The sequence below is a fragment of the Muscardinus avellanarius genome, assembly GCF_963383645.1.
Source record: "Muscardinus avellanarius genome assembly, chromosome: 1".
NCBI lineage: Eukaryota > Metazoa > Chordata > Mammalia > Rodentia > Gliridae > Muscardinus > Muscardinus avellanarius.
The window spans coordinates 146314640-146334044 of record NC_137786.1 but is presented as its reverse complement, the minus strand read 5'-3'; the positions used below and the strand labels follow the sequence as shown (position 1 = coordinate 146334044).

At 36.9% G+C, this 19405-nt stretch overlaps 1 protein-coding gene across 1 annotated transcript in view; it reads right to left on the bottom strand.

The window, feature by feature from the left end:
• Nucleotides 1–16718, bottom strand: part of CWF19L2 (CWF19 like cell cycle control factor 2) — a gene marked incomplete at both ends in the record, with an annotated part of 98033 nt that extends 81315 nt beyond the window's left edge. The window contains 5 exons of the mRNA XM_080705497.1: nucleotides 6983–7102; nucleotides 7671–7784; nucleotides 11995–12117; nucleotides 14548–14658; nucleotides 16614–16718. Coding sequence (XP_080561623.1) covers nucleotides 6983–7102; nucleotides 7671–7784; nucleotides 11995–12117; nucleotides 14548–14658; nucleotides 16614–16718 — 573 coding nt within the window. The remainder of the gene's footprint in view (nucleotides 1–6982; nucleotides 7103–7670; nucleotides 7785–11994; nucleotides 12118–14547; nucleotides 14659–16613) is intronic.
• Nucleotides 16719–19405: the final 2687 nt, after the last annotated feature.

Sequence of the window (19405 nt, the reverse complement as noted above, 5' to 3'; positions counted from 1 at the left end):
TACTTAGCAAGTCTCAGAATTGTGTTAGATATAGAAGATATAAAAGTCAATAATACTGACGCAACTCTGGGTAGTTTATGATACAGTGAGAAATACAGACAATAAGTCACTGACACATGCTTTGAAGACAGAAATGTAGAGTACTAGGCCAAACAACTCTAGACTTCATCAATTAGCCAAGTTTTCTTTCTGGGGAGGTTGGGGGTGGGGGAGTGAGGGATATTGACAAGCCCTAGCATGTTCATAAAACCTTACAGAAAGAAAAAGGACAAAACTTTCAGAAAACTTAAAGGAATTCAGACTTACTTAAATTTAGAAGTGAGAATCAGTAATGAAATTAATTAGGTTGGAGAATAATCAGGGTTTATGCCACAAAAGCCATTTTAAAATACTGTTAAAGTCTTATGCTGGGGGCAATGGTGACACAAAAGTCAGCTTTGTGTTCCAGAAAGAGCTAACTGATCTCAGTGTGGAGGAAAAACTGGAGAAATGCTAGACTACAAATTGAGCCAGAAGAATAGCCAGGCGTGGTGGCGCACGCTTGTAATCCCCGCACTTAGGAGGCGGAGACAGGAGGATCGCGCAGGTTTGAAGCCAGCCGCGCTGGCTTAAGAGACCCTGTTTCCAAATAAAAATATAAAATAGGTCTGGGAACGTAGCCCGGAGAAGGGTTTCCAGGAACCCCAGTACCACCACCAAAAACAAATTGAGCCAGAAGATTATGACAGAAATCCAAGAAAGAGAGGATGGGAGTATAATCACAAAGCAAGCATCTCTTATGTTCTAAGCACTGTGTCAGGTCCTGAGGCTTATAATGAATATGATGCACATGGGCCTTGTCATCCAAGAAATATGGTCTAGGGAGGGGGAAAGACAAATAATGTCAATACAGATAAATGCTAGGAAAGCAAAGGGTGCTACAGAACTACATACTAACATACCTAACTTGACCTCAGGAGGTTAGAAAATGCTTCCTACAAGAACTAATATTGGCAAGAGAATGGATACAAATGGAAAGTGTTAAATGTTAGTGTTGAGAGTCCTCTTAGAACCACACACTGAGATTAACATCATGACCAACCCAAGCTTTATGGATAATGTTGGCTGGATGGGATTTGTCTGCAAGTGGACAAATCCCAAGGGACTTGATGTAATAATGGGCAGAGCGTGGTATTTGATGTCTTTGCCACCTAATAATGTGAAATCCCTCCTTGCTCTAAGCTTGTGACATTTCTGCCTCACTGACTTTCCTTATCATAACCCAGGACAATGCTAACTTCTGTGTTTGATTAACTTTTATGATGCCTTGTTTAAAATTGCTATAAAAGCAACATTGGCTTTTATAGGAGATTCATAATTGCCAGCCAACTCCTTCCCAAATGGCTTTCATATAATTACAATTATTAAATATATTTTTTCCAAATTATTGTATCTGACTCATGTCATTTTTGTGTGACAAAAGAATTTTTCGGAAGCTGCCTGGAGCAGCTACTTCTGTGCCAGGACTATGGAGCAAGCAGCATCCACTAGAGTCCACTAAATATTAGGAATTTCAGCCTCCCAGAATATCAGCCAAACATATTATTAAAAACAAAATGGTTAGATGCCTTTTAAAAATATATATATGAGCTGAAAAAAAGGAAAAGAATTGTCAAAGTACAAAATTTAAGTTGAACTAGAAAAGGCAAAATAGATATGATTTTCTGTCATTTTCCCTTGTTGGTTTACTATAAAATCTCTCAGTTTTCCAGTAGTCTTATATAGGCACTCAAAGAGACACACAGTAGTTACTCAACAGGATTTTTTTAAAATTGCACACTAAAGAGTACAACTGACAAGAGTCTGGACAAATTGGAACTACCTAGAAATATACATGAGACAAAGGACATAATATATAAGGAAATGAGTAATAAAATATAAGCAAAAAAATGAGAAACATGAGTGAACAAAAATAAAAAGATTTTATAGTAATCAGATAAAACATATAAAACAATATATAAACAAGCATATAAAATAATATAATTTCTCCTCCATTTGTCTGGATTTTTTTAATTTGACAGTCTGAGATTAGAGAAAGAAATTTTTTTTAAAAACACACATTGCCCAGACAGCATAAATTATTATAATCTCTTTGCAAGTATATGTAAAAGAAAAATAGATGCATTCTCTATGCATGAGCCATGCCATTTGTAAATTTGCACCATGGAGAAATTTGTACATGTATGCATGAGAAAATACATGTAATGCCTTTCACTGCAGCACTGTTTGTAACAGTGAAAAACAGTAAACAATATAAGTGTCCATAAACAGAGGAATGAGTATTTACAGTATGGCATAATTAGATGATAAAAGACTATAGAGCAAGTAAAAGGAAAGAAACAGAAATATGCCAACATGACTTGATCTCAACATATATTCAGGCCTTCTAGTCAAGCTGGCTTATGAGGGTTCTAATGCATCACAACCTCTCTGCTCAGAATAAATATAAAAGACATACATAAAATCAAACATACTGTAATTTAATACAAGATAAATTTCTCTATGGAGTGTAAACAGAACAGAGATTCAAAGCAGTGCATAGGACTGAAGCCACAGGACTACTGGGCTCTATGGGCAAGCTGAACGTTACAGTCCTGAGTTCAATTTATACAAGATAATAAAAACTGAAAATGTTCCAAAAGGGCAAAGAAGTAGAGCCAGTCTCACTACATAAATCCAAAAGCTGAGATGAAATCTCCTGCTTATGAAAGAATACTGAAGAAATGGAATAAGGCAGACAACTGGTTCTATAAAGAAATGCTATCTGTCTGTAGCTTTAGCACAATTCAGACATAACGAGAGAAGAGACAGACACAGCCTTGAGCACTGTGTTTCAAACTTTTCCATGACCCTAATACAAAATGAGAATACTGTGTGTGTGTGTGTGTGTGTGTGTGTGTGTGTGTGTGTGTACGTGTATATATGTATCTCCAAAACAAAAATCTTAGGAAACAAAATGTATCTTTACTAAATATAATATATACTGATATTTTATACTTTTAAGTGCTGATTGCAATAAATTTATTTCATTTTAGTGATTCAAAACACTAACTTAGAATACCAAAGAAATGATACACCCAATATGAAGAAAGGATACACAATCAAGAAGCTTCACTTTGAACAGGTAAGAACCATCAATTAAGACTTTTCCCTTACCTTCATTTTATCCTCACTGCATTATAAAAATTAACATTTGGTTCTTAAGAGTCAAATTTTTTCCTTAAAAAAAAAAAAAGAAAACCTGAATTCTCTCAAATACATTCTATGAAGCCAACATCACATTAATACCAAAACCAAATAAAGACAGCTCAAGGAAGGAAAACTACAGACCTACATCATTGATGAACTTGGATGCAAAACTGCTAAACAAAATACTAGCGACACACATTCAAAACCACAAGAAAATTATACACCATAACCAAGTAGGGTTCATCCTGAGGATGCAAGGCTGGTTCAACACACAAAAATCAATTCATGTAATTCATCTCATAAACAGAACCAAAGACAAAAATCACATGATCATTTCAATAGATGCTGGAAAAGCATTTGACAAAATACAACATCCATTTATGACAAAAGTACTGCAGAGAATCAGAATAGAAGGAATGTACCTCGAGCTGGGCGTGGCGGCGCACGCTTGTAATCCCAGCATGTGCGAGGCTGAGATCTGGAGGATCGCGGTTCACAGACAGCCTCAGCTACTTAGTGAGGCCCTCTGCAATTCACTGAGACCCAGTTTCAAAATAAAGAATAAAAAATAGAGCAGGGGGTGTAGCTCAGAGGTCGAATGCCCCTGGGTTCCGTCCCCACACCTGCAAAAAAAACAAAAGAAACAAACAAACAAAAAAAACAAAAAAACCCTCAACATCATAAAGGCAATCTACAATAGGTCCACAGCCAACATCATATTAAATGAGGAACAACTATAAGAATTCCTCCTAAAAACAGGAACAAGACAAGGATCTCCATTAATCACCACTTGAGACTCTAGCCAGAGCAATAAGACGAGAAAAGGAATTCAAAGGAGTATAAATAGGAAAAGAACTCAAACTTTCACTATTCGCAGATGGCATGATATTATACTTAGAAAACCCAACAAACTCAACCAAAAGGTGTATAGAACTGATCAATAAATTCAGCATGGTGTTTGGATACAAAATCAATCTTTAAAAAAATTGGAAACTTTTCTGTATTACCAACCATAAATCCACTGAGATATTCAGAAAACACTTACACTCAGGACATCCCACAAAAAAAAAATTAAATACTTAGGAATAAACTTAACAAAGGAGGTAAAAGACCTCTACAAAGAAAATTATAAAATATTGAAAAAAGAAACCAAAGAAGATCTTAGAAGATGAAAAGATCTTCCATGTTCATGGAGAGGCAGAATAAATATCATCAAAATGGCTATACTTCCAAAACAGATCTAAAGATTCAACACAATATCCATTAAATTACCAAGATCATTCCTTACAACATAGAAAAATCAGTCCTTAAATTCACTTGGAACAACAAAAAAACCAGAATAGCCAAAGTAGTTCTCAAAAAAAAAAAAAAAATGCAGGAGGGATCACAATACCTGACTTTAAACTATACTACAAGGCCATAATAATAAAAACAGCATGATACTGGCACAAAAACAGATACATAGACCAATAAAGCAGAACAGAAGACTCAGAAACAAATCCGCACACTTACAGCCAATTGATTTTTGATGAAGGGGCCAAACCGTACACTGGAAAAAAGATTTGCCAACAAATGGTGTTGGGAAACTGGTTAACCATATGCAGAAAAAATGGAAATAAACCCCACTTTCTCACCCTGCACAAGAGTCATTTCAAGATGGATCAAAGACTTGGAAATTGGACCAGAGACCTTGAAGCTCCTAAGGAGGGCATAGGTGCAACACTGCAATACATAGGCACAGATAAAAACTTTCTCAACAAGACCCCAAAGGCACAAGAAACTAAAAGGCAGATCAATATGTGGAATTGCATTAAACTGAAGAGCTTCTGTAGAGCAAAGAAAACTATCAAGAACCTCAACTGGACAAGGGATAATTGCATGATGTGTGCATGTATGCCTCCATCATCTTGTACTCCATTAAGATGTATGACTACAATGCACCAATAAAAACATACAACTCCTTTCCTTACTCCAGTATTAAGTTATCTCCTATCGTGAAATGTCCCTTCCCTTCCCTCTGCTAATACAATGAACTCCAACTTATTCACATCTAATTCAAAGATGAAGATATCTGACATAATTTAGTCAAGATGTTGTATAAAGATAGCTTCCAGTGTTCCATAAGGATATCTGTTTCACATAAACCAACACAATCTACCACACCTATATTTTCAGAATTAAAATTAGACCAAAAAAGAGTTTAGAGAAAGAAAATACTGGTCATGATCAATGAGCACTCTTTTTATTTTTCATTTATTTTCCCTCTACACATATTCAAGGTAACTTTTTTTTTTTTAAGACTTAAAGAAGTTTATTAGAAAGATAGAAATACAGAGGATAGGTACAGCTCCATACCAGACTGGCATGGAGGGGTGACTCGAACGAATACACCCCCAAGGTAACTTCTTAAAGTCTATATTTCTATTCAGTAATTCTCTCTTTGGCTATATTCAATCTCTTAATCCATCTACTGAGTTTCCAACTTCGAGTGCTCTATTTTTCACTAATAGAAGTTCTCGTTAGAGCTTTCTCAGATCTTAATCTTTTGTCCTTACTCATATTTTTATGTCTGATGCTACTTTATAAAGCTCTTAGATAGTCTAAGATACCAAGGTTTTGTGGATCTGATTCTACTCTTTATTCTTTCAGATGATTCTCATGGACTAACATATTTTTGTATATTGCATGATTTTTCAGAGTTTGAGCTCATATTCCACAGAACTTTACTTTGAGAAACTTGTGAGGCCTAGATTGACAATGTGGTCTTCTAGAAAGGACTAATAATTACATGTGCCAAGTAGTTCAAAGTGCAACCAATTCAAAAATGCTTCAAAATAAATTCTCACCATAATGATGTTCAGACCATACAGGTAGCATAAATTCAAGCTATAAACCCTAATTAAACTAGTTTTAGTTATAACCATAGTAGCAACTTATGGTTACATATTCCATTGGGAAATTTACTGCCTCCAACATAAAAAAAAAAAAAAGCCTGACAAGACAGATGACAGGTAAGCTGTGGGCTACAGATGTATCTGTGGTAGACTGCTTACCCAGCAAACATAAGACCCAAATTTGATCCTTAACACCAAAAAAATAAAAAAATAAAAACTAAGTTTTCTTGCCTTCAGTTGGATCTTTTCCAAGTTTACCCTTTCATCGAGAATATATCCCAGCTGGGTCTCAGATTTATTGGAGTTTAACAATCAGACATGTAGGCTCTCGCCTTTTCTCACATCTCCGAACATTCATTAAAACTGAAGTTCTAGATTAGCAATATTATGTGATAACCACAGAAAAGCCCCCAGCTTCAGTATTTCCTTACTTTCTAGATTTATCTTTTGCCTTGTTTTTTATCCTGTGAAAGTTCTCCACTATTTTCTTACTTGCAGTGACAACAATAAATTCAGAAATTTTAGGTGTCTTGAAATGGAAGCAATTTTATGGTATCTTAATTCAGTATGTACACTAAAACAGAACTTCTGAGAGGCTTCTGTTTAAATTCGGTGATAGTAACGTAAACTCAATATGACTCAACTGTATATGCCCTAGATTTATAAAGATGAACTATACCTTTAGTTTGGTTTCCTATAGAAAATTTATTTTAAAATATTTATATCATATTTCATAGTTGTTCTCATTAAGTAAACATCAAAAAATAGAAATATTTTTCAAGTAAAGCTGCATTTACATGAATGTTTTACCAGTTTATTCAAGGTGAATCAGAAAGTTAAAGCATTGTAAATACTCTTACCTGCTCAAGTGCTTGGGTTTTCTCTTGCTCTATTTTCCTTCTAGTTTCCTTTTCAGCTTTGAGTGCCGATGATGACACAGTTTTAACAGACATAAAATCAACAGTCATCCACTCATCCCTCTGCTTAAAAAGAAAACAAGCCATTTTAATCTGAAGTGATCCGAACAGAGTAACAGAAGTTATTAAGTTTACATACAGTTTAAAGGCACTCAAACTATATCAAATCCTATATGATTATATAACTTAAAGTTCTTAATCTCTCTATGCTTTAATCTCTCCCCTATGAAGTGAGATAAAATGCCTGCTTTTTCAAGGTTATTTTAAGGAGTAAACAAAATAACAGATATATGAAGTGGCTGACACACACCAAACATTAATTCCTGCTCGCCTTTCTTTTTCCTTAATCTGTGGTAATAGTGGACAAATTACATTCTTTCTTAGGCATATGAACTACAACCTAAAATTTGTGAACTATCCTACCCTTAGTATTGTTAAGAAAATTATGATATAAAGAGAAAAAAAATCTGCAATTGAGCTCTAACGGCATTATTGTCTACATTATTCCAAAAGTATATTGCTTTCAGAGCCTAATTTTTCTCCTGAAGAAATTATAATCGTCTTTCACTTCAGCATTCACCTACTCCTATTAGGCCGCACTTCTTTCTTTAAAATCAGGTGGCGTGCTTACCTGAATGACAGGGCTGTCGTCTTCCACTCCTCGTCTTTCATCTGTCACTTTCCAGGCCTTTCCCTGCCCAGCAGTCTGGGATGGAGCAGCCTCAACCCACTCATCTTCAGAACTCTAGGAATGTTTAGCATGTAAGTAAATCTCCCAGATTTGCAAACTTTCATATAAAACTAATATGTTAAGTGGTACAATTCAACTTCCTAGATAAACTTCTTACGCTGTATTTTCTCTTTAAAAAATGGGACTGAGGGATGGGAGGGAGGAAGAAGGAAATTCTCTAAAACACAAAAGTACTTAAACATATCAAAGTCAACCACTAAGCTAAGCATGGGAAGGAGGGATGGGGAGGGAATGGGGTGGTAATTGGGTAAGGGGTAAATGGGTGATATGTACATATATGTCCACACAAGTTTTTTACCTCAATATGATGTATGAATATAATGCACCAATAAAAAAATAAATTAATAATTTAAAAAATGGGACTGAAAATTTGATGAGAGAATATATAAACCTACTATTTGGAATTAAACCCACAATACACACCAAATTATTTCTATTTTATTATCAGTTATATTTTGGAGCTAAAGAAAAGGAAACATCAAAACTTAGAAGTGCTAGACTGAGAACTCATTTCAGCACAAAGCCTCAGTTCCTAGCAATATCAAATAGTACCCATATCTTTTTCTCACTAGAACAGGGAAATGACATTCACATAAATGAGTCAGCTATTTGGCCCTAAGTTTCCAATTTTGAGATTTCCCTAGTCTAAAAATTCAAAGATCAGTAACATCTACAAAGTAAGGTATTTTGCTTACTATGTTGAAACATTGGATTATTAAATCAGCTAAGGATTATTCAGTCAACATCTCCCAAGTGCTGATCATCATGCTAGGTTATGAGTTTTGCTTTGAATAAATGTATTCATCTAGTCTGCTATATAATTTATCAGATAAAGTTCTTAAAATAACTCTGTGAAGTATTCTTTTGATTTTACAGATAAGTACAGCTCCCTAAAATTTAATAGTTTTCCCAGATTACATCATATCTAAGGGTGATACCAGGATAGGAATCTACATCTGTCTGGTTCTAAAATCTATTCTTTAGAGTTCTAAACCTTAACTGCAAGAAATATCCTAGAAATTATCTTTTGCAAATCACCTATCAGTGTGCAGTTGAGAAGCATTGAGGCCAAGGGGAAAAATGATGGAACAGCAAAGTAAACATTAGAATCTGAATTTTGAATGAAACTGGTATTCCACAATTCCATGAAGTTCTCTGTGAGAAACTTCTTTGACTAGAGAACACAAATATGTCAAAAAATATAATCCAGCTGGTTGTAGTGGCACACGCCTGTAATCTCAGTACTTGGGAGGCTGAGACAGGAGAATCACAGGTTCAAGGACAGTTTCAGCAATGTATTGAGACTCTTAGCAACCTAGTGAGAACCTGTTTCAAAACAAAAATAGAAAGGTCTGGAAGTATAGCTTGAAGGTCCGTAGTATCATAAAAAAAAAAAGGTATAATCCACATGGAGTACACATATTTATGATCTGGCAACTCAACTGCTAATTGTTTCTCAAAGCAAAAATTGGGGATGGGGGCAACTGAACCCAAGGGCATTATACTTCTGAGTTATACCACCCTCAGCCATGTGTGTGTGTGTGTTTATGTGTGTATGAGGGTGGAACCCAGAGGCTTTTCTATCTCTGGGCTATACTCCCAGACCTATTTTATATTTTATTTGGAAACAGGGTCTCACTAAGTTGCTGAGAGCTTCACTAAGTAGCTGAGACTGACTTCAAACCTGTGCGATCCTCCTGTCTCAGCCTCCCAAGAGCAGGGATTACAAGCATGCGCCACCACACCTGACTTTGTTATTTATTTTGAAACAGGATCTTACCAAGTTATCACTTGCTGGCCTCAAACTTGTAATCCTCCTGTCTCTGAGATTACAAGCATGCCTGCTTTGTGTCCCCACGTACCTAGATTAATATCTAGACAGACAGTTTTACCTTCCTCAACAAACTCATCAAGCTTTCTACCAACTATTGTTCCCCATACTCTCAGCAAATGATCTCTTTACTCTTCAAGAAAAAATAGGCCACTTGAGCTTCCTATCACTCTGCAAGAAAATCTTTCAGAGCTTCCCCTATCCTAGCCTCCTGTTAACTCTTACTGTTCAAGACAGGTCCCCTACCAAAGATTTTGATTCCAACTACTCCTGTTCCTCCAGGACCCTGTTTCATCCTTTTTATTCAGATATGGTATAATCCGGTACCAAGAAATCTACTGTAAAACCTACTGTCACTTGCACTTATGAATTTAGCAAGATGATAAGACAAAAATTAAAGATTAAAAGATGACTGTAGCCAGACGTAGTGGCACAGGCTTGTAATCCCAGCGCTTGGGAGGCTGAGACAGGAGGATCGCACAGGTTTGAAGCCAGCCTCAGCTACTTAGTGAGGCTCTCAGCAAATTAGTGAGACCCTGTTTCCAAATAAAATATAAAATAAGTCTGGGAGTATAGCCTGGAGATAGAAAGCCCCTGGGTACCATCCCTAGTACCACCAAAAAAAAAAAAAAAAAAAAAAAGATGATGACTGTAGCTGGGCGTGGTGGTGGCGCATGCTTGTAATCCCCGCGCATGGGAGGCGGAGACAGGAGGATCGCGCAGGTTCCAAGCCAGCCTCACTGGCTTAAGAGACCCTGTTTCCAAATAAAAAGTATAAAATGGGTTTTGGAGTATAGCCCAGAGGTAGAAGGGTTTCCAGAAACCCTTCTACCACCAAAAAAAAAAAACCACCAAAAAAAAAAAAAGATGACTCTAAGCCAGGCATGGTGGCACATGCTTGTAATCCCAGAACTTGAGAGTCTGAGACAGGAGGATCACAGGTTCAAGGCCAGCCTCAGCTACTTAGTAAGGCCCTCCACAACTTAGTGAGACCTTATTTCAAAATAAAGAATAAAAAATAGGGCTGAGGGTACAGCTCAGAGGTAGAATGCCCCCGGGTTCAATCCCAAGTAACTAAAAGAAAAGTGACTATATATACTAGCTGCAAACACACAGAAGGTAAAATTTCTTTACTTTTTAAAAAAGAAAGGTAGCCGGGCGTGGTGGCGCACGCTTGTAATCCCCGCGCTTGGGAGGCGGAGACAGGAGGATCGCACAGGTTCGAAGTCAGCCGCAAGCGCTGGCTTAAGAGACCCTGTTTCCAAAAATAAAAAATAGGTCTGAGAGAGTAGCCCGGAGGTAGAAAGGCTTCCAGGAACCCCAGTACCACCAAAAAAATAAATAAAAAAATAAAAAAGAAAGGTAAAGAAGATTTTAAAAAGGATTTGTTTTATTTAAAAGATCCATTCTTAGGAACATTCCAAGGAAAATAGAAAAAAATCACAAGAGACATATAAAACCTCCACATTTGAGAATTTCAGAATAGTGTGAGAGAAATGAAAGGCGACTTACATAGATGGAGAAATGTATCATAAGCATGATAAAACCACATTTTAAGATGTCAAATTATACTGATCCCTCCTTTATAATTTTTCCTTTTCTGACTCTATTAAGCCCCTTGCTCATCTTTATCCCACAATCTCCTTTTAAAACACTCAAATCATCTCTGCACAAATTGGAAGATGCAGCAAATTTCTACACTTTTACTAAGCAGTAAGCAAAAATCTGTTTTCACTACATTAATTTCCAGCTACATCTACCTTTAACAGTATATGGTTAAAAATTTAGTTTCCAAAACTACAGGTGGGCCAGACTGGACTCTAGTGATTCAACTGAGAAGATAAATCTGTGAAGATCAGAGTTAGGAGTCCAACTATTCCTAAGCTGACCAGCACTCTTATCCTTTTTTCCCAAAGGTAAGCATATGAACAAATCCTACTTTAAAGACTTAAATGTTAATTTCTATGAAAAAGAAGCATGAATCTTTCAAATGTCTTGAAACTCATTTCCCTCATTTTTACAGCACTGCTCTTCCCTGCTGTCCTTCTCATCTTCCAACTACTTTGACTTTGCATCCATTACTTCCTATCTGGCCTTACCTGTAGGTGTTCACTTTCCTTTTACATTTCCCTAAGCATTTCATCCATTTTAATGATTCCAACTAGCAATGACTCGCATATGATGTCCTCATCCTCCTACCTTTCTTGGGAACCCAAGATCTACATTTTCAATATTCCCTGGATATCTCCAAGTAAAGGTCTTCCAGACCTTTTCATATCATAACTAGTAATATTTTTAAGTTATCATATATTTTAATTATTTCTTTAATTTTTTTTGAAATAGTTGCTTTGGTTAGTTTCAGTCTGTACTTACTGATGAACTATCAGCTGACTCATTGCTTTTCTCATACTTCTGTTTCTTGCTCTTTTTTTTCTTCTCTTTCTTTGCTTTTTTTGAATGCTTGTCTTTTTTCTTTTTTTTCTTCACAGAATGTTCCTGGAAAATTGTAAGTTTGAACAAATAAGAAAGGAACTTAGTTTTATCATGCTATTTAAAAAAAGCATTTCAAAGGGGAAAAAAAGTTTCACCAAAAAATTATTTAAAAGAAAAAAAAAATTTTATTATTCTGTGCATCCATGATACACCTCTAAAACTTGGGTAAATAGCTGGTTTTGTTTTTTGATGAAGAATATCTTCACATGCCCTGACTAATTTTTTCAAACTGATATTAATTCTGAAAAATCTTGAAAGACACTGATAGCTGCTAGAATTATCATTTTCATCTACAAAACAACCTTGAATTACTGCCTTCTCAAGAGTTTTTGTCAAAAAATTGAAGGAAAATATGAAATTATCTGGTTGTGCAGTACTTTCAAATAGTTTGCTTATTATTTTATTGGGGAATAATTGACATAATAAGCATAAAGTGTAAAATTTGATAAATTTTGAGATATGTATATACCTATGAAACAAGCACTACATTCAATATAATGGGTGTACACATCACCCCCAGCTTTTTCACACCTCTTAAGCCCTCACTTTCTCTCTACAGTCTTTTCTATCCCAAGGTAAACAACCAGTCTGCTTATGTCACTACCGATTAATTTATGTTCTAGAATTTACTGTAAATGAAGTATAGAATGTTCACTCAGATATTTTTGTCTGGTTTCTTTGACTCAACTTAGGTTGAAATTTATCCACACTTTTATATCTATCAATAGTTGGCTTCTTTTTATTGCTGAATATGATTTCATTTATGGATTCACAATAATTTGTTTATCCATTCATGAACTGATAGACATTTGGTTACTTTCCAGTTTGGGTTATTACAAATAAAGCTGATATATATAACAACAATAACAACAACAAAATCTATGTTCCAAAAGCTGACTCTTTCATGAAAAGAGATACAGAATATATCTTGACTAAATGAATAAAGTCTTCTAAGAACATTTAACATGCTTTCTATAAGGATACGAATAATTCATATAGCTCACATTTGCCAGAAAAATATGAGAAAAATACTGGTTTTAATTTATTTTTAGATTCATGTGCTAAATTTAATCAAGTAAATACATATTTACATACAAAAACACACATGTATAATATCCTTGTACAGTCTCAAAAAATTAATAGACCATAAAATATATAATGACACAGTATGAATTAAAATTGAATAAAAAGGCTAGAGAGGAAGAGAGGGAGAAGGGAAAAGAAGATGCTGGTCAAAGAGTACAAAGTAGTTCCAGTTAGACTGAAAGAATAAGTTTTAGTGATTTAATATACTACATGATGAACACAGCTTATAATAACATGTATTTCTTTTTTTTTGGGGGGGTGGTATTGGAAGCTCTTCTACCTCTGGGCTACACTCCCAGACCTATTTTATGCTTTTGTATTTTTGGAAACAGTCTCATAAGCCAGCGCAGCTGGCTTTGAACCTGCGCAATACTCCTGTCTCCACCTCCCAAGCGTGGGGATTACAAGCGTGCTCCACCACGCCCGGCATGATAACATGTATTTTAAAATTGCTACAAAAGTAGATTTTTTATGTTCTCATCCTCAAAATAAAATAAACTGTGAGGTGATATGTTAATTAGCTTGACTGAATCTATAATGTATACATAGGTCAAAATATCACAGTGTATTACAGAAACATACACAATCATTAAAAATAATACTTAAAAAATTATAAGAAAAGCTGGGCATGGTGGCACACGCTTGTAATCCCAGCATTCAGGAGGCTGAGACTGGAGGATCGCGGTTCACAAACAGTCTCAGGTACTACTTACTGAGGCCCTCTGCAACTTAGTGAGACCCTCTTTCAAAATAAAGAATAAAATACAGGGCAGGGAGTGTAGCTTGGAGGTCGAATGCCCCTGGGTTCCATCCCCAGATCTGAAAAAAAAAAAAATTATAAGAAGAGAAAACAAGGATTGAGTAGTAAAATAAAATCAAAACATGAAGCCGGGTGTGGTGGCGCACGCTTGTAATCCCTGTGCTTGGGAGGTGGATAAAGGAGGATCGGGCAGGTTTGAAGCCAGCCGCACTGGCTTAAGAGACCCTCTTTCCAAATAAAATATAAAATAGGTCTGCAAGTGTAGCCTGGAGGTAGAAGGGTTCCAGCCCCAGTACCACAAAAAAAAAAAAAAATCAAAACATGAAGCTTAAAATGAATAATATTTTAGTTTCATAAGCTTGCTAGAAGTGGGCCAGAAATTTAAGACTAAGTCTTCTACCAGCCACCTCAAGTAACAAAATGAATATCAAAATGTCAAAAATGTTACAATATAGAAAACCATTCAATAACACCGACTATGTGATATTTATTCCTTAGCTTTTGAATATAGTAAATAAAATTGTTTTGTCAATATTAACTTGAAAAGTACAAAAAAAAATGTATCAAATAAACCTGTTAATACGCACCTGTGAGAACTGTTCAATCCGTTCATTCACATCAGGTAGCATCCATGTATCCTCTCCCCGAAGTCGCTTAAGTTCTTTATTCCTTTCTTCTCTTTCAAAATTGGCTTTGGCCTACAAGAACATACACATACAAACTGACAAGTGGTCCAACTGTTTTTTGCCAAAAAAAAAAAAAAAGGAATATAAAAACTGGTACCACTTCCACATAAAGGAATCTACTCACACATGAATGGTCTGCTCCTGCCAAAACAAAAGTGTTTCCGACATTGTAGAAAAGATTTTAAAAAACAAAATATTCATTCTTCATTACCAGTTTCCAAAAATCCAGCCACCAATGGGATGGAGTTCTGAAACCTCTTCTAGGCCCTTTCTTCTCTCTATCTTAAATATAACTTGGAATCTTGGAAAACCTTCACCACCCCTATGGCTACTGCCTTAGACTTTTGTAACATTAGGAGACTAGCCTCCATGTCTTCAATATGTAATGTCTATACCAGACTACCAACACCCCCAAAATGCCTCAAATAAAAACATCTGTCTAGCTGGGCGTGGTGGCGCACGCTTGTAATCCCCGCGCTTGGGAGGCAGAGACAGGAGGATCGTGCAGGTTCGAAGCCAGCCACGCGCGCTGGCTTAGGAGACCCTGTTTCCAAATAAACATGTAAAAAATAGGTCTGGGAATGGAGCCCCGGAGGTGGAAGGGCTTCCAGGAACCCCAGTACCACAAAAAAAAAAAAAAACCATCTGTCTAAAAAGAAATGATCATATTATGAATTTCTACTCTAGAAGGTTGTTCCTGTCCTCCCATTTTTCATTCTTCCTCCCAAACTCTAAATTGGGGTTGGTCCTTCTCAAACTCTATGCTTATCTCTACTATATAATTTATCACAGCTTACAAACCCTACTCTCTCCAAAAATTGCTTAAAATACCAAAGGGACAGTAATGAAGAATATTTATGATACATAAGCTGACATAAGGAAATGACTCAGTCTTTCAGCTGTCCAAGACTAATCTCCCACTCTTTCCTTTAAAATCTGACATCATAGCTGGCCGTGGTGGCTCACACTTGTAATCCCAGCATTTGGGAGGCTGAGACAGGAGGATAGCGGTTAGCGGACAGCCTCAGCTACTTAGTGAAGACCTCTGCAACTCAGTGAGCCCCTGTTTCAAAATAAAAATAATTTAAAAATAGAGCTGGGGTGTAGCTTGGAGGTAGAATGCCCCTGGGTTCCATTCCTAATACCTGAAAAAAAAAAATCTGCCATCATTATCCCTTCTCCTTCCTGTCTCCTCTACCTCTTCTCTAAGTGACTCCTTCTCATACACATTTAAATTCTTTTAAAACTCTTCCATCTTAAAACAAAACAGAAAACTTCTCACTGTACCCTATATTGCTCTCCAACTACAACTTTGCTCTCATTGTTACACTTCTTACATCTCAAATAGCTTGTCAGGTAACTCAATATAGTTTACTTCCTCTTTCTTATACTTTACAAACTCCGTACATCTCAATCCTAACTAGAATGCAATGTTTCTGAACCTTTGGTGGGAGGCTAAACTTTCTTGTGTTAACTCGTTTGGCTCAGTAAACGCTGTCTGGAAGTGAAATCAATAATAAGGCAGGAGAATGGGATGTCAAACACGGTCTATTCTAATGTGCCTTATTTCTCTTCCTGAAAAACTGATAAATCTCACTTCAAGTACAGCAGGAGAAGTGGCTGCGCCTGCGAAACACCCTGGCAGAATCGTCTTAAGTAACAGAATACTTTAGAAAGAGCTCAGTCCGGGTGGTAGAAATGCCAGTATTTAAAAATACTCCAAATATTTTTTTTTAACTTAGAGGGGAAAAAACGGATTTTTCTGAAACGAGAATAAGTAAATGGAACCTGTGTAGCATTTAGAAGACAGGTGACCCACCGACTACAGGCAGCAAAGGGAGACCCCGCCTAGACAAGGGGAGACACCCAAGGGTGAGAGAAAGGGTGGTGGGCTAGCTCCCGGGAACCCTCAACATCCGCAACTTTAAAAAATTAAAAAAACTATAAAGGCCCCGCAACCGAGGTACCTGGCGTAACACCTCGGCCCTGGCAAGCCGGGTCTGCTCTTTCCGCTCTTCGATGCTCCTCGCACTTTCAAATCTACCACCGGACGCCGCCATTGTTGTTGTCATCGTAAAGTAGAAAGCCGTCAGGCAATTCCACTTTACGACAGTCGTGATTTAGCCCACCCCACCCCGGACTCCGGTAAGAGAGGGGGCGCGGCACCTCCGGCGGAGCATGCGCAGTCCCTGAACTATGGTGAGAGGGGGTGTGGCTCTTCCAGCGAGCATGCGCAGTCCCTGAGCCGCGGTGAGGGAGGGGGCGAGGCACCGCCAGCTGAGCATGCGCAGTCCCTGAGCCGCGGCGCGGTCCTGCAACTCGGGACTGAGCCCTGGTTTGCTCTCTCTCGAATAATCAGAAACAATGAGGGAAATAGAATTGAAAGTAACAGTATATATGAAGTCAAGGAAAATTCAGAAGAAATCCAGGAACAATAACAATAAGATCAAGCCAATTGAACAAAACAAATAAGAAAAATTATGACTTTTCTTAAAAGACTTAAATCGCCTCAAGCAGGATGAATGTTAATGTACGTTTTTTGCGCTCCTGCCCTGCTTCATTACCAATACTTCCTTTTTATTTTATTTTTCTTGGCGGCTCCGAGCTACAGGGTCTCACTAAGTTGCTAAGGGCCTCACTGTGTAGCTGAGGCTGGCCAGGAACCCGATCCTCCTGTCTCAGCCTCCCAAATGCTGGGGTTACAATCCTGTGCCACCACGCCCGGCTCTTTTTTTTTTTTTTTTTTAAACAATACTGGGGATTGAACCAGGGACATTCTATCGACTAGCGACACCCCCGCCTTTTTATTTTTAACTTAGGAACAGGGTCTTAAGTTTCCAGGGCTGGCCTGGAATCTGTGACCATCCTGTCTCAGCCTTCCCAGTATTGAGATCACAGGTGTACACCACCTCCTGAGGGACCAAAATGTCTTAAAAATCAAAGTTAGAAACTCCTAGGCAGTAAACCCAGACCTCCAAGTTTTCCACCAAAGCACTGGTATTCCCCTGACATGTTTCCCTGTGCTGGAAGAAGGAAGTGAAGGGAGGCTGGCCAGAAAATGGACACGGGCAGGAATAGCAAAATTGCTTTAAAGATTCAGTGTTTGTTTAGGTTCGACAAATACTTTTTAACATGCTAAATACACATGTGAATTTTTCCACTGTACCTCATAATTTATCCGTTCTAATTTAATTTGTTAGAAATGGATGTTCTTTTTTATTTTTCCTCTCTCTTTCTCATAATTATCCCCTAGGTGAAGCTCAGTGATAGAGTGCTTGCCTAGCACAAGCAAGGCCCTGGGTTCCAGCCACAGCACAAAAGGAGGAGGAAGCAGAGGAGGGGGAGCACTATTCCCTGAGTTCTTGCATGATTCCAGTAGCATTTCTGTAGCTTCTCTGCATGATGGTCAGTTAGCTAGATAGGAGATCCTTGGCTATCATTTCATTTTCCAGATTATCTTAAGTATTACCTTCTAGCATGAAGTGTTGTTGTCTAAAACATCTGATTCTGATCTGATATTTGCTATTCTAATTGAATTGATCTTATTGCCTGAATGCACAAGATAAGTTTGTCACTAAATTCCAACAATTTGGCCATTCTGAGCCGATTATTCCAGATAAACAGATGTGCATTTACTGGGCAGATTTAAGTCTTTTGAGAAAAGTTGTCTTATAATTTTTCTTATTTGTTTTGTTTCATTGGCTTGATCTTATTGTTATTGTTATTGTTCCTGGAATTCTTCTGAATTTTCCTTGATTCATATATACTGTTACTTTCAATTCTATTTCCTTCATACATTGTTTCTGGTTGATTTTTTTCAATTTCTCTCACTTTTATCCTCTGTTTTCCTTATAATATTTCCCATATTATCTTTCTGAATTGTTTTCTTTTCTTGGATTTCTAATTTTCTCCCAAGTTCTTTAAATATTCTTTATATGTATTACAGTTTACTCATCTAATTTCTGAGCTTTTCTGATTTCTGTCTTTCTTTTAAAGCTTATATCATTTTTAAAATTTTCCTAGAGCCAGATGTAGTGCTGTATGACTATAATCTCAGTACTTGGGAAGCTAAGTCAGGAGGATCACAGTGTTTAGGACAGATTCAGCAAGTAGCAAGTATAAGCCTGGAGATATAGCTCAAAGGTAGAATGTGCCAGGGTTCAATTCCTAGAATCACACAAACACACACATTAAAAAAATCTAGCACAATTTGAAATAATAATAAAAGGTGGTAAAGATGTGGGGAAATAGGAATTCTATACATTGTTGGTGAGAGTATAAATTAGTACAACCAGTATGGAAATTATTATAAAGTTTTCTCAAATGAAACGACGACTACATGACCCAGCTATACCACTCCTCAGTATCTTTCCAAAAGAATTAAAGTCAGAAAACTATAGTAATACACATGCCTACCCAATATAGCAACACAATTCACAATAGTCAAATTATGGAAGCAACCTAGGTGTCATCAACAGATGAATAGATGAAGGAAATGTGATCTCTCTCTCTCTCTCTCTCTCTCTCTCTCTCTCACACACACACACACACACACACACACACACACACACACACCACACACACACACACACACATTCATACACACTGGAGTTCTGCTCAGCCATAATGAAGAATGCCATTTGCATGAAAATGGATGAAACTGGACAGCATCTCTAAGATCAACCACACTCAGAAAACTAAAGGCCATATGTTTTCTCTCTTATGTGGAAGCTAGACGAAAAAAAAAAGGAAAGAAAGA